General features: G+C 40.0%; 2 protein-coding genes across 3 annotated transcripts; both read left to right on the top strand.

Moving 5' to 3' along the window:
- Window positions 1-5,287: 5,287 nt before the first annotated feature.
- Window positions 5,288-8,559, top strand: col8a1a (collagen, type VIII, alpha 1a). 2 transcript variants are annotated; one of them, XM_075478654.1, is made up of 2 exons: window positions 5,288-5,546; window positions 6,605-8,559. In XM_075478654.1, exons 1-2 carry the CDS (start codon window positions 5,288-5,290, stop codon window positions 8,542-8,544), a joined length of 2,199 nt encoding a protein of 732 aa, XP_075334769.1. In that variant the 3' UTR covers window positions 8,545-8,559. The 2 variants fall into 2 exon arrangements, with proteins under 2 accessions (XP_075334769.1, XP_075334768.1); XM_075478653.1 differs by having other exon boundaries at window positions 5,288-5,582.
- A 3,353-nt stretch (window positions 8,560-11,912) lies between these two features.
- On the top strand, window positions 11,913-14,665 carry jagn1a (jagunal homolog 1a). The gene is made up of 3 exons (XM_075478652.1): window positions 11,913-12,022; window positions 12,697-12,797; window positions 13,778-14,665. The coding sequence occupies exons 2-3, from the start codon at window positions 12,709-12,711 to the stop codon at window positions 14,238-14,240; spliced, it is 552 nt and encodes a 183-aa protein (XP_075334767.1). The 5' UTR covers window positions 11,913-12,022; window positions 12,697-12,708; the 3' UTR covers window positions 14,241-14,665.
- Window positions 14,666-14,980: the final 315 nt, after the last annotated feature.

The raw sequence follows: 14,980 nt of genomic DNA, 5'->3' as shown, positions 1-14,980 counted from the left end.
TTGACATCTGGAAGCCGTCAAAGAAGCGGAGGCACATAGATGGACACCGAAACACATACATGAAACATACTGTAGACTTACAAGGTAGACTACTTGGAGGTTTGATTATTTTTTCAAACTGCGGGTCCCAGCACAGATGTAGAGAGCTCAGTGATGTATGACCAACTGCAAACGATCCAGACAGCAGATGTTAAACAATGTATCTTCTGAATACGGATATTTGTGCCTCCTTGTCTCCTCGTGCTGATGTCTCATGGTTTGCGTGCAGTGGCTGTCTATAGAGAGGCCTTTGTTAGCCATGTTTGTTGCATAGTTTGCTGAAAAAAACTTAAAAATCTCAGTTACAATTGAATGGATTTTACGATGTTCAGAATCACCATTGGATGAATCCTAATGATTTTGAAGTCCCAATATTAATGTCTATGTTTTTAAACGGGTGAGTGGATAGTCTACAATTACATTTACTCACATTTGAGACCAGTTGTAAAACTTCAGTCTTCTTTTAACCCTTCTTCATGATTGTGTACCAAAGTCAATTTGGTTCATGACTAAATGAAAAAAAATCTAATGGCATCCATAGCCTTAGCTCCTCTAGCTAAATTGGCTGCCAGATGTTAACAGCATTCCCATAGGGTGTCAGAAGCTAAGAAAGTTGAACATTTCGGTAGTTGTAGATGTATATTTAGAAGATGGAGTAAAAGTGAAGGTCTGAATCTATCAGTTGCAGCTTATCTTCTATGGTGTTTCACTAGTTTTTATTACCTGCTTTAATTGCAGCACTCTCATATCAAACATTTTTATACACGAGGAGGGATTTATTGTTGAGGTTAAGGATTATCCCCAGCTATACAACCCGCAGTCCCAATTAATTAATGAAACACGTTTCCTGGTGATTTATCGCTCTTCAAGTTACAAGGTTAAGTAGTGGGTTTCCCTCTTAAACTTCTAATTTTGAAATAATGTCTGAATGTTGCTGAAAGCATTTCCATAGTGAACTGTTTTTTTTTTTTTTTTATCATATAATGCAATTCATTTTAGTATGGTCATTATGTGTTTCATAGCAGTTCAGGTTAAATCCCACTAAATGCTACAACTATGCCATCTAGTGACATAAATTGATAGCTGGATCGTCCCTTTGTCAGCAAAGTATGACATTTAATCATAGAACAACTACTATATGGTAGTATATCAGCTTCATTTCCCAACTTGAGAAATATGACTTGAGGAGCATGTGAATGTAAAAACACATGTTAGGCTAACACTTTCATTCTGAGTATGTTAGCATGCTAATATTTGCGTGTTACTGGGTGTAATATAGCTGCACAGAACATCTGTGACTGACTGACTGCAGTCTTAATGTCTGTAATTCATTATCAAAGGTTGGGAACTAAGTGAAAGCATCCTAGTGCAATGAGAAAAAAAAACAGTTTGAAGAAAGTAGCTCTAAATTATTACAGTGCTAAAGCTCACAAACGCCCCCAGAATGACCATAAACTCTTTTATAGAAGACACAGGCTGTTATTAGACTATATAAATGATCGCAAATAATGTAGACAAAAACTCCATTTCAAAATATTTGGAGTTGAACACATCTAGATGTATAGTTGACTAATTGCTGCTCTTGTTTTGACCTGTAAACAATGTGACGATCGACTATCTGAGCTGCTGCTTGTCTTGGTCAGAAGAATTATACATTTTAAAAGTATTTTTTCAGGTATGGTAGGTATGTTATATATGGTTAGAGGTAAGAGCATCGTGTCCCAGTGTTTATGTACATATCTTAAAATGTTTGGAAAATTAAAAAAAAAGAAAAAAGAGAGAGAGATTCTGGTTTAATATCAAATAAATCTTGTTTCTGGCTGCTAGCACCATCATGTCCCACACTGCAGTGTTGCACTGTTTCAAAGGTTTGTTACCAATTAAACCCTTGCCTTCTAAACCAGTATGAGTAAGACTGCCCTCGCTACGTTACATTCTCATGGCAAATTTTGCTTGTGTTAAGTCTTGTGGTATATCAAATATCCATTTCGACAGCTGAAAACTTGTTTTGGAATGGAAACTATAAATGAGTTCAGTTGTGATCTATTATTGGCAAAGGATGTGCACTTGCACTAAATGTTGTGAATGTTGTTGCTGGCAAAAAACAACATTTGATTTGTTTTTCTGCATTCTATTGTGAATGAAAAATTGTTTTATGAGACTTGCAAGTTACTGAGTTCCGTTTTTATTTTCATTTTACACGGAATGAAAATGTGAAACATTTTGGTTCTTCCTGTTTAGTTGCAAATGAAAGCTCGGCCGGGAGTCATGATTGAGAGTTTTGTGTCATTCTGTTGCACTTGTGCTTGAAAAGCAATGCATAAATAACGACGAGTTGAAAGAGTCAAAATGGTTTAAGCAAGTGCGTAAAACATTCGCCTGAAAATCCGACAAATGCGAGTAACAGTTGACAACTCAAGCAATTGTTACTCCCCACAACTGTACCACATTTAAATGTAACTGCCTTCTGTATGGATCCAGAGAGACGAGAAAAGCAGCTGAGCATAACTTAAATCATTGTAATAGACTTCTTTATAGTAACTTTGTTAGAAGCCAGCCATCTGTTATTCTGTTTTCATGAATAACAATCCGAAAAAAATAGAAATTGCAAGTTAATGTTTACGCTGGAGTCAAAAACTGGCCCTCATGTATGAATAAGCCACCAGGGAGGCAACACTTATGGAGAGCAATGTGTTGGAGAAAAACACACAAGGTAAAGACAGGAGGTGTTTCAATCACTCTGCTGTCGCTACGACAATGCTTCAGTGTTGCCACGTGACACCGAACAGACCCTTGTAGTATGGACACACTGACCAGCAGCTGCAAGTTTTGTCAGAATATTTCCAACACTTGTGCACACAAACATTTGTGCATACACAGAAAACACATACCAAAATTGACCTGGGACGTGCCTAAAGGGCCGTAAAACTGTAAAAATGTTAATGATGTTGGAGATTTAAAATTGCCTGAATGAACATGATGAGTGACGAGAGGATTGTAACATATGCGTGCACACTTAACTTTAATTTTTCTTTTTACAAGTGTAAGTCTTTTATCTCGCTTGTGTGCCTGTCCCTTTTTCATATCAGTTCATATCAATAAGAGCATCCTGATCTTTTCTGGATAATGGTGAATTCCAAAACAATAGAAGAATCATCAGCAATGATGCAAAAAAATAAATCAAGCTGTCCTATAAATCAGTGTCCAGACAAATACAAGCGCCTCTCAGAGATACAAGATAAACACAGCCTTGAATAAACCTTTGAACAAAACGTGTGTTCTTTGGGAAGGGAATCGTTCTTTATGGCCTGCATTCAAATTCTTCGTCCGATAATCACGTTTTTGACCAAAAGGAGTTGCAGTTGAGCTGCAAAGTTCGGACTAGTTCTACACATCTTAAATCTTACAACCCTCTGTCATTAAAACACTACGTTTTCAGCTGTCAGGTGTTAGTTAAGGAACAAGAAGATGACTAAACATTAATGAGCCTCTTAGCTGCTCCTCCACTTAACATATATTTGGTCTATCCTAATGGCATCATTTCCATCCCAGTCAACCAAGTTCAGATGTGCTCTTTTGTTATTGACAGATCATCTGTAGATGATAATAATTCACATCCCAAATTACATACTCAGTGTTCCATCCATTAGCAGCAATTTGGATCCTTTCCACCCTTTGACCTTTTCTCAGGCATCTGGTAATTTTGACATGGCTGTGCCACTGTCTCTTCCAATGAGAGCTGGTCTTTGAAGGAAATCCACCTAGTTTCCACAGCGACAGAGGCCAGACATGCCAAAGTGTACAGAGGAATGCCAATAACTTTTTTAACAAGAACCGGAGCTATTTCTACCTGCTGGTTAGAAGTTGCGATTTATTTCAATATCCTTGTCAATGTCCTTGTCAATAGTATGAGTCTTAAGACTTTACTTAGAGGTGGTAGGAAGAAATGGATTAATAAAATGTGTGAGGCTGCGTAAAGGTTCCTAAGCACATCAAATGGACACTATGTACGACAGTGCTGACTTATTAGTACATGCAGGCTAACAGGAAGAAATGGAAGGTATCAGTAAAAGTTTTGGCAACAGAAGACCCAATAGTGTTTCATTGATGAAAACACAGTCTGACAAAGACTAACTACATAGATAATCAAAATGCATGGTTAACTTGAGAACATTTCTAATACTCCAGATAATTAGTAATATTTAATAACTTAGCACTGGCAAAAAGCACACATTTCTTTAAAATGAACGACACTCTCAACAGTATAAGTTTGCCAACGACTGAAATAATGAACGTCATCTACGAGCCAGGACTAAGTGAGAAGGTGTGAAGTGAAGCATAAAGATGATCTCAGGTTAAAATATTTAGACGCACTTTTGCAAACAAATACCTAAAGGAAAGAAATTCATAAAAATCTACCAAAGCCCCGACATCTCCTAAAAATGTTCTAAAAACGGGTCAATGTTTGACCCACAATCTAACAGTATGCCAGACAGTCACTCCTCTTTCTATCACGCTCTATGCTGAGGTTTGTGTCCCCAAAACATTTGGGCTTTTAATGTGAAGTTGATAATAAAATTACTTGATGCACTAATAATGACTTTGGATATATTGATAGAAAAATGATCGAAGAAAAAATAAGTTCTGTGTCGTTCCCTCTTGTGGACAGTTTTTGTAAGTGTGAACATTCAAGTTGAAATTAATCAACATTCCATGTTAAAACATCTATAAATCAACACCAGACTAATATTATAAATCGCTCACTTAATAATAATCACATATTGATATAAACCTCCTTTTATGCCATATTTGGAACATTTTTGTATGTTAGAATATACCATCATGTATTAAAGTACATCAAGGTAAGTCCAAAATTAAATACAATTGAAATATTTGATAGCTCTGAGAATGGACATGTTAAATGTAATAAAACTCAGATAAATGTAAAAGATGTTGTCTTCCGATGTCTTCTGTGATAGAATGTCAGTGCAGCTGTGTAAAACCACTTTACAGCTCCATTGTGAGGTTTCAATGAATATCCAGCAGAGGGAGACAGAGTGTGACCTCTCAGAACAGACAGAGTATGACTCGATTTACTTCACAGTGTAAACAGAGCTGTTCACCTGGCACAGCTAAGTGATACTGAAAGTACTGCTCAAGTGTTAGCCCGCATTGAAACAAGACAGAGAAAGAGATACAGCTTTTCTTTGATATTTTGCCTTATCTCCTTCCCATACAGGCTTTGGCCATGTCTTCCCTCCCTGCCCCCCTCCTCCTAACTCTGCTACAGCTTGTAGTCCTTACATATGCAAGTGGTGGAGCCTATTATGGACACAAACAACATCCTCAACCATACCAGCAAATGCAGCACATCCAGCACATGGGAATGGGAAAGGGAGGCTTTCCTCAGCAACAGTACCATGGCAAAGACGTGCCCTATATGCAGTATCCCCACTATAGAAAGGAGCTCCCCCAGATGCCCATGCTAAAAGGCAATGAAAACACTCGTAAAGGGGGCAACTTTAATGGTGGCCAAGACAAAGGTAAGAAATTTATTATTTTCAAACAAATACCACAAATCTTCACAAATCCAAGAATTGAGACCTTGGACACGGCCAAGCATGTGCCAAAATGATTGCCAAAAATTTAATTGAATGATACATCATGGATTCTAATAAAGGGGAATATAAATTGTTGTGGTAGATTTAGTTGACCAAAAGAAAAGATGAGAACATTTTAAGTACAAAAAATGTAGCTAGAGCTTAAAGTCATTGTCGTTAGTCATTGTGCTATTGCAGTGGGAAGAAATAACCTGAACCCTGTTCCTGTAGTCATTGTTCTAGTATTGCTGGAGAAGACCTTCTCATGTCTCACCAGTTTACTGTTTGGAATGTGTACAATGTAGAGTATATGTGTATGTTGATGGATTTGTACAGCATTTTTCTTTGCACAATCAGCCAAACTGCTCCCAGAGCTGGCCCACCAGAGAGCCAGTCCTCTTTTTTCAATTTGCTCAGTTTTGTTTTTAAAATCATTAGCTGTACATATTGCAACTTTGCCACAGACATTCAAGGACATTAGCGGATCAAAGCCTCCTCAAGAAATAAGATCATCTCTCTCCCTGCTCTGTGTTGTCTTTCCAGTCCAACCTGTTATCCAGGTAAACACCCACATATCTAATGTCCTCGAAATCCTCCACCTCCTTTCCCAGGATGGAATAGTGTTCGGCTTATTCCTGGTCTTTCTAAAATCAACAATTTTCTCCTTTGTCTTCTTTTAGTTCGAGATGAGGTGATGGTTGCCACACAATTTCACAAATTGGCCCACAGCTTGTCATTGTTCGTGACGATGGCACAATAGTTTCTTATCCTTAATAAAAATACATTAAATTGTTAGTTAGAGCATTCTACAGTGCATAGTTAAAGCTATTGGTTGGGTTCATTTACTACACCTAACTTTATTTCTTCATGTGGACCTGGTTCATTTGGTAATTTCATAACTAAAAGTTAATTCCTGTATTTCCAAATACATCATTTCTGCATTAATATCTATATAATCCTAACAGGTCAGACAATCACTCAAGGTGTAGAGGGTATTCCCCAAGGAGAACCAGGTCCAGCTGGGCCACCTGGACCAGAGGGGCCTCCGGGACCTCCTGGACCTCCAGGGAATGGACAGCCAGGTCCAGCAGGCCGACCAGGACCTCCAGGTCCACCTGGAATACCTGGAATAGGAAAACCAGGTTTGCCAGGGTTGCCAGGAAAATCAGGAGGGAATGGTGAAGCTGGACCACAAGGAGAAATGGGCCCAAGGGGTGGCGAAGGGCCGGCTGGTCAGACAGGGCCTCAGGGTCCCCCAGGACCACCTGGACTTCCAGGAATAGGTAAACCAGGGGTACAGGGATTATCAGGCCAACCAGGGCCCAAAGGAGAGCCAGGTCACAAGGGCCTGCCAGGTCTACCAGGATTACCTGGACCCAAAGGAGACAAAGGGATGGGTCTGCCAGGACAACCTGGCCACAAAGGGCTCCCAGGGCCTCATGGACCTGCTGGTCCTAGAGGCTTGCCTGGTTTTGGGAAACCGGGGTTGAATGGGGCACCAGGTCCACAAGGACCACCAGGAGTTAAAGGACATCCAGGAGAACCAGGACCTCCTGGGTCAGCTGGGGAAGGTGGACAGTCTGGTCCACCAGGCCTACCTGGTCAAGGAAAGCCTGGTCAAAATGGCCTGCCGGGACAACCAGGTATGCCAGGTGGAAAAGGCCACCCAGGGCAACCTGGCTTGCCAGGAAAGCCAGGACTGCCTGGATTTGGTAAACCAGGACTCCCAGGACCAAAAGGTGATAAAGGAATGGGTGGGCCACCCGGACTTCCGGGACCTAAAGGAGATAAAGGTTATGGTGGATTACCTGGCTTGCTTGGACCTCCTGGACCGAATGGTCCACCTGGTCTCCCAGGTCCTATGGGACCCCCAGGAGGTATGGGTGCACCTGGTCCTAAAGGAGACTGTGGAGATGGGGGACCTAAAGGGCTTGATGGAGCCAAGGGTGATCCAGGTCAACCAGGACTACCTGGTAAGAATGGTCTGCCAGGAGACCGTGGAGAGCCAGGTCCAAGAGGTTCACCAGGACCAAGTGGTCCCAAAGGAGATGAAGGCCACAAAGGACTACCTGGCATGCCTGGTCCCCCAGGGATTCATGGTCCAAAAGGACAAGGTGGAATACCTGGCGATGTTGGACCTCAAGGTCCTAAAGGAATCCCAGGACTGGATGGTGCAGCAGGACCAAATGGCCCCCCTGGTCCTCCTGGTCCTAAAGGAGATAATGGTACTCCTGGTAAACCAGGGATTGCATCTAATGGTAATCCAGGTCTACCTGGTCCAATAGGACCCCGAGGAGTAGAGGGCCCATCTGGACCTCATGGACAGCCTGGTCAGCCTGGTCCTCCTGGTCCACCAGGACCACCAGGGGTAGCCGGTTTCTCTCCGGAAATGGCTGGAGTTCTCTCTGAAATGGGCCCAGGGCTAGATGGTGTTAAGGCTGGAAGTTATGGTAAGAAGGGAAAGTATGGCAGCGATGGGGCAGAAATAATGGGCCCAAGTAGTGGGCTAGAAATGCCAGCATTTACTGCTGTGGCAACAACTCCTTTTCCACCTGTGGGCACTCCAGTTGTATTTGAGAAGCTCTTGTACAATGGTCGCCAAAACTATGATCCCCAGACTGGAATTTTCACCTGTGATATGCCTGGCATTTATTACTTTGCCTACCACATTCATTGCAAAGGAGCTAATGTGTGGGTGGCTTTGATGAGAAACAATGAGCCAGTGATGTATACATATGATGAATATAAAAAGGGTTTCTTAGATCAAGCATCAGGGAGTGCAGTATTACCTCTACAGTCTGGGGATACAGTGTATATTCAGTTGCCTTCAGATCAGGCCTCTGGACTTTATGCTGGGCAGTATGTGCATTCCTCTTTTTCTGGGTACTTGTTATATCCAATGTAATAGCACAAATTTCTGGGAGAGAGGCCTAAATGAGAAGGAAGAGAAAACTTATTTTGTAAAATATAAGATATGATCATACATTATCTTAGACTGACCAATCATCTAATGTAAACAAAATGTTGATCTCATCAACAGAGATGAGGTGACAAGATTTATATTGTAAAAGCTTGTAGCCGTTTTTATAAATGGGAGAACTAAGATCTTTTTTCTTTTGAAAAGTATAAGAGAATTCACAAACGGTACACAAAGAACACCTAGAAATGGCTTTAGATGTATTTTCATACACAAAGGTGCAAGAAACCCTTAAGAGTGCAATGTGTTACTATGTACAAACACGTGACGAGAGCATGTGAAGTATATGTAAGATGGCAAAACAAACTGTACAAAGTTTATTACACTGTTGCAACAGTGTCACATTTATTTCCTGCACAACTTCATAATTGGCAGCTAACTCTTGCAGCAGAAATGTGAAAGAAAAACACGATTTGCAAAACATGATTACATAGACTATTTTGGAAGGAAATTATTGTTTATTTATGCATGCATATTCTTATATGAGTACAGCTTTTGTGTCTCTACATATTAAAGCAATTGTATAAAGAATTATCTCCTTAGAAAGACAATGCAGATCATTATGATGTTTGCGCCACGGCAGTTTGTACATGTTTTGTTTTGTTCCTTTAAGGTGAACACATTTCTTGTTGTGCAGCCAGCAAATGACTGACTCATGGGGAAAGTTTATCTGATTCTAATTTTCAGCGGACTGAATGAACTCTATGGGTGCAACCTAATTGACTTTGAGTTACATCAGCTAAAATGAAAAGTTCTTTATCTTCCTAAAGGGCCAAATCACAAGATGCATGAAGGAATTGCATACATCAAGGGCACCAGTGACACGTGGTTGACTGTTCATTTGCTTACCTTTGTGTACTTTGAAGCTTCAATGTTCAAAAGTCAAATAGGATCAGCAAGCTGTGCAAGTATGTCACTGACTGCCTACAGCTTTTTTAGTGAGATCGAAAGAGAATGTATTGTTAATTTTATGTTTTAGTGTTTGCAGATGGTTTTGTGGGTGTACAGCTGTAAACAATCTCGTGCAACAAAAAAAAAACCTACAGTATTTCAAAACAATATACAAATTTGTTCTGAACTATTGAAACCACTTAACACACTAGATTAAACATTACAGCACAGTCAAACGGAAAATCTTCACAATACAGCAATTAAAAACACGGTGGATACATGCAAACGCTCACTTTGGATGTTAACATACATTTGCATGTGAACAACTGCACAAGTTCCAATACTCCACACAGAAAAAGCTGTGTCTCAGTTAATCCTGCTGCCAGAACACACATCATTTTTTGAACAAATAACCCAGTATGGGGCTAGTTTAATTCAAAAACATGTTTAAAACAAATTGTTAAATTAAATCTTTTTCACTTACTGCTTCGATTTAAGATTCATTCAGTGTTCTATAATTGTTCTGTAAGACATTAATTAAATTAGGACATGAATCAAAGTAGAGTACATTATCCGTTTTAGCTGCAATGGGTTATGTGTGCATTCAAATGGAAATCTTTAACAGTGGGATTATGTTGTTTCTTTAGAAGTGAGATGAGTACACCAAGTTCCACTGTGACCTTGACATGCTTTATTTAATCAGTTTTGCTGTAATACAGTCAGTGGACTCCAACATGCAATGATGAAAACATACAGTTCTTCTTTAAAGGAGAAGAATCATGGTGCTAATATTGTCATCGTAATCGAAATAATCTGTGTATTAATGTGTCAAGTTTGTTATCATTGTCTGTTTTTTTTCTAAATAAAATTTGTTTATTTAAAAGAAAAATGTCCTGGGCATTATCTTGAACTTCAACAACAGCCAGTCGACGCCACGTGGGTGTAAGAGGGCTAAATATCAAGAAATGTTAGAATCTTTGGCTCTCACAAGTAGTGGTTATCTGACATTTTACTCTGCAGAACAGCTTCACTGGCAAGATTATAAGGCAAGAAAAGGTCACATTCAGGACATTGCTGCTTTTTTTTTCATTCACTTCATTCGCTGTAATTGAGTTGAGAGTCACGTCTTGTGGAAAGTTGGGCAGTTCAAATTGAAAGCATCCCCACAATGATTATCATTGTTATCAATATTTGATAATAACTCATTTGAATTGCATGGAAAACCATCTAGTTTGTTAATCAGTTTTCATCACTGAGGCTGCTTCAGAATTAATGGCTTGTTTTTAAGGGCTCCAAATTTACATTTCGCCAAAAGTCAAATCCATCACCAGATAACAGTGTAAAACGTCTGTTAGCAAAGTGATCAACTACCCAGGACCACAGAGCTCCATTTACCAGGTGAGCTACAGACTTGTGTGCCAACTGCTTTGTGTGAATTTAACTGAAAATGTATTTGGCAATACATGCAAAACTGAAGAAAGGCATTAACTGACATAATAATGGATTTTGTTAATATAATACATTTTTTTTTTATTCCAGTTACATTTCACTGAGTTACTAACGCACAAGAGAAGGTGGCTTTTGCTGCAGAAAGCCCATTCCTAAATACAAAAAAACAAAATTTTATGTTAATTTATATTCTGGCAAATAAATCACAGAAGGATGTGAAGCAAGCTCTTAGTAAGTCAGGTGCCCACAGCAGGCTCATATGTACTACGCTGAAATTGGCTTCCGATTGACAGCTTCCGAAATAATTTTCTGATTTGTGAAAATGCAGTAAAGGGCCATTTCACTGCTTTTTTTGGCATTCTGATCACCTTAGACTTTGTCCAGTATGAAAATTACAATAGTTAGACTGCTCAAATCTGGACAAAATTATTCTAAAGAGGCTGTAGATTTATTAATACCTTAATTGGGATTTGGGTAGACTAACTAGTTCAGATTTGAGTAGACTAACTATTGGGATTTTGATACGGGACCGAGTCGAGGGTGATCAGCATGCGGAAAAAAAGGATTGAAATGGCCCTTTTCTACATTTTCACTGATCCGAAAAAGTTTTCACAAATCCCAAATAATGTATTAATGAATCTACAGCCTCTTTAGAATAATGATATGCAGATTTGAGCAGTTTAACTATTGTGGTATTCATACAGGACCTAAACCTATGTGATAAGCATCAGACAAAAGCAGTGAAATGGCCCTTTATGCCCATCCCTTTAATTCGCGAATTGGAAGCCAACTTCAGCGTCGTCTCACTCTTGCAAAGTAAAACATAGTCACAAAATGAGAACAAAAGTTTGAAATTGACACAGTATATCCCAGCTCCAGATCAAACCGTGAGCTGTCTGTTTCATGAGCAGAGTAGAGATGCTGATGCTGCAGCCGGATGGACGTTCGGGTGTGTTGTGCGCACGCGCAAAGCTGTTTTGCAATATTTATCACCTATTCTGTTAATCCTTGTTCCAACGACAAGCTTGGCCAGCCGTAAGAAAAAACGCAGCGGTGGACATTGTCGGTAAGCTTCATTCTAGTTGGTCTCAATCTTTATTGTCGTTGCTGATGCTACAAAAGACGCTAGCTAAACATACATTCACCCATATGTTCAAAGGAAATACTAATACGAATTTTGCTAGTAGCAGCAGCTAATGCGCTAGCTTGCTTCAAATCATAGCCCAGCTCATATCCCAGAAAATGGTAATTTTAGATTTAAATATTCTGGTTTGTGAAGGCATATTCAGTGTCATTCATTAGCTTGATTTATCGTTTAGTCACTCTTGCCTCTCATGTCCATGTTTGATATTGGTATATGGGCAGCTTAAATAAGTCTGAATGTGGTGTGGTGATGCCTAAACAAAAAGCAGGCTCAGCTAGTAGTTTTTCCGATAAAGGAAACTTGAATGTCATTAGTTTTTTCATGACTGATCGTTTGGGTCTTTCTCATGCAAGAAAAACTCAAACATTGCACAGTTCCAGCTGTTTGGATGTGATGGCTCATTAAACATCTTGAATTTCCCACGTTTTTTTTTTTTTGAGTAATTGCATAGACACTGAAGACGTAATTATTAAGGGAAAATTATGATATGCGTGTTGTCACTGTTTACCGTCATTCTTTAAACAATTAGTTGATGAATTCATGAGAAAACGTTGCTGCCCTTGTTGTGTCGGGTCATTTGTTTTGTTTGTTTGAAGGATTCTCTCAACATGACGTCACGTGTTGGCTTCAGAGCTGCCGGTACCAATGGAAGTGACTTCAAACACAGAGAGAGGGTGGTCCCGCATTACCAGATGAGGCGAGTATCTTTGTCTGGTGTAATCTTTATCTTTGACAGGAAATGGGGCTCATCTCAACTGTCTTAGTGGTGTGCCCGTAACAACCTCTCCAAGAACATTATAAAATAAACAATTAAATCGTCATTGATTTCAGGCAACACGGAGCTGGAGCTCAGGCCACTGGAAATAGACTGAGAGGAGGTGGAGACGGTGCCTAGTTTTACATTTCTGGAGGTTAACATCAGCGAGGATCTTAAATGGTCTTTGAACTGTGCTGCAAAAAAAAAAGGCTCAACAGAGAGTTTACTTCCTCTGAACACAAAGGAAGGCCCATCTGTCTGAAAAGCTGCTGGAGAAAGCGTTTTGATATACTGCAAAACTGTCTGGTTTTGGAACTGTTCAGCAGCTGACAGAGCACCCTCTCCAGAGGGTGATAAAAACTGCACAGGGTATCACTGGCCTCCCCCTGCCCCCTCTGAAGAACATCAACCAGTCCAGATGCCGCGGCAGGGCTTCTAACATCGTTAAAGACACCACACAATCCTCCTCACCACTCTGCTGCCCTCTGGAAAACTGCACAGGACACTAAAGACAAGCACTGCCAGATTTAGGAACAGTTTTTACCCAATAGCCATCACTGAGCTGAACTGAATTCTGTTTCTACCCTGCCCATCCACCCCGGTGACCTCACAACAGTCAGTGTAACCATTGACCGAATGCCATAGCCACTTTATATTTGCTATAGGCCACTATGTCACAAGTCACTTGGTATTATGGTTTGACCATAAGCAGCTTAGATTACTCTCATAGTTTTATTCCTCAGGAATATTGAAATGGGTGTGCCGATGTGAAGGCGCGTGTGAGCAGAGATAGAGGGACGGTGGGATTGTACATGCAAATGTATGTTTACAGTTCTTTTAAAGGAGTGCGGAACATGCAGTGACAATAAAGCTTTCTGATTCTGATGCTGTAATGCCAGCGTCTGCTTCTTGTTTTGCAGTGCTCCCCTGAAGTCAGAGGTACGGAAGCTAAACTTGGTCCACCTTCTGCTCTGGCTGCTGGTGGCTGCGCAAGTGACTGTCAGCCACTTCAACCTGCTGCCACATGACACCGTGTCCATGCCGTACCAATGGGAATATCCCTACCTGCTCAGCATCCTCCCTCTGCTCCTCAGCAGCCTGTCACTCCCAAAGAACAATATCAGTTACCTGGTCATATCCATGATCAGTGGGGGGCTGTTCTCTGTGGCACCTCTTATTTATGGAGGTATGGAGATGTTTCCTGTGGCACAGCAGCTCTACCGCCATGGCAAAGCCTACCGCTTCATTTTTGGCTTCTCAGCAGTGACTGTTATGTACCTCATCATGGTGGTCGCTGTTCAAGTGCATGCCTGGCAGTTGTATTACATGAAGAAACTGTTAGACTCATGGTTTAATGCCACTCAGGAAAAGAAGAAGAAGTAATGGATTGAAAATAACTGCAAGTGGGGAAAAAAAACTTTTTTTTAATCCTAATTTATACATGTACGATAAGTCTTATTTATGCTAACCTACTGAGTCATCATTTAGTTTGGCTTCTTTTTTTTTTTTATCTAAAAAAATAGGTCATTTAGTCCCAGGATAATGCAGATCTCAAAAATATGGTACCAAGATTAGTACGGGTGAGACATTAAAGTAATCGTAACAGCGCGCGTTACAATACTATATTTATAGCAGGAATTGTTCCCGCTCTGCGATTTTGCCTAGAAATACCTTTTAGTTTGTGTTAAAGAAAGCCGGTTTACCTTTGCCTCATATGTGCTTATGCTGTCTCATTACTAGGTCTACCTCTACCTCTCACAATATTATTTTGTAAATCTTTAAAATCAACAATAAAAAAAAAAGAGAAAAATGGCAATCAGAATTTCTGTCGGCACTGTTATTTTTAGTTTAGATATTCACATTCATCCTCATAACACAAAGAGCTTTTGGCATCTACAAAGACTATAACGTGCATTGTAAGCAGAATAAACAAACGGAGGCACGTTCGATTGCATCTTTGAAAGAAAGTCTAAGAAGAAAGAATTTAAATCTGTAGATGTATGTGCCACCGTGTTTTTTTGAAGTGATAAATTGTCTGACAAGTCAGAAATACCAAATATGTTCTGCTGAATATCAAGGTGAGTTGCTCCTCTCGGGCTGGCAATATTTTTGTTTTTTAGATA

The sequence above is a fragment of the Odontesthes bonariensis genome, chromosome 12 (genome assembly GCF_027942865.1).
Source record: "Odontesthes bonariensis isolate fOdoBon6 chromosome 12, fOdoBon6.hap1, whole genome shotgun sequence".
Taxonomy (NCBI): domain Eukaryota; kingdom Metazoa; phylum Chordata; class Actinopteri; order Atheriniformes; family Atherinopsidae; genus Odontesthes; species Odontesthes bonariensis.
This window is presented reverse-complemented; position numbering and strand designations above follow the sequence as displayed.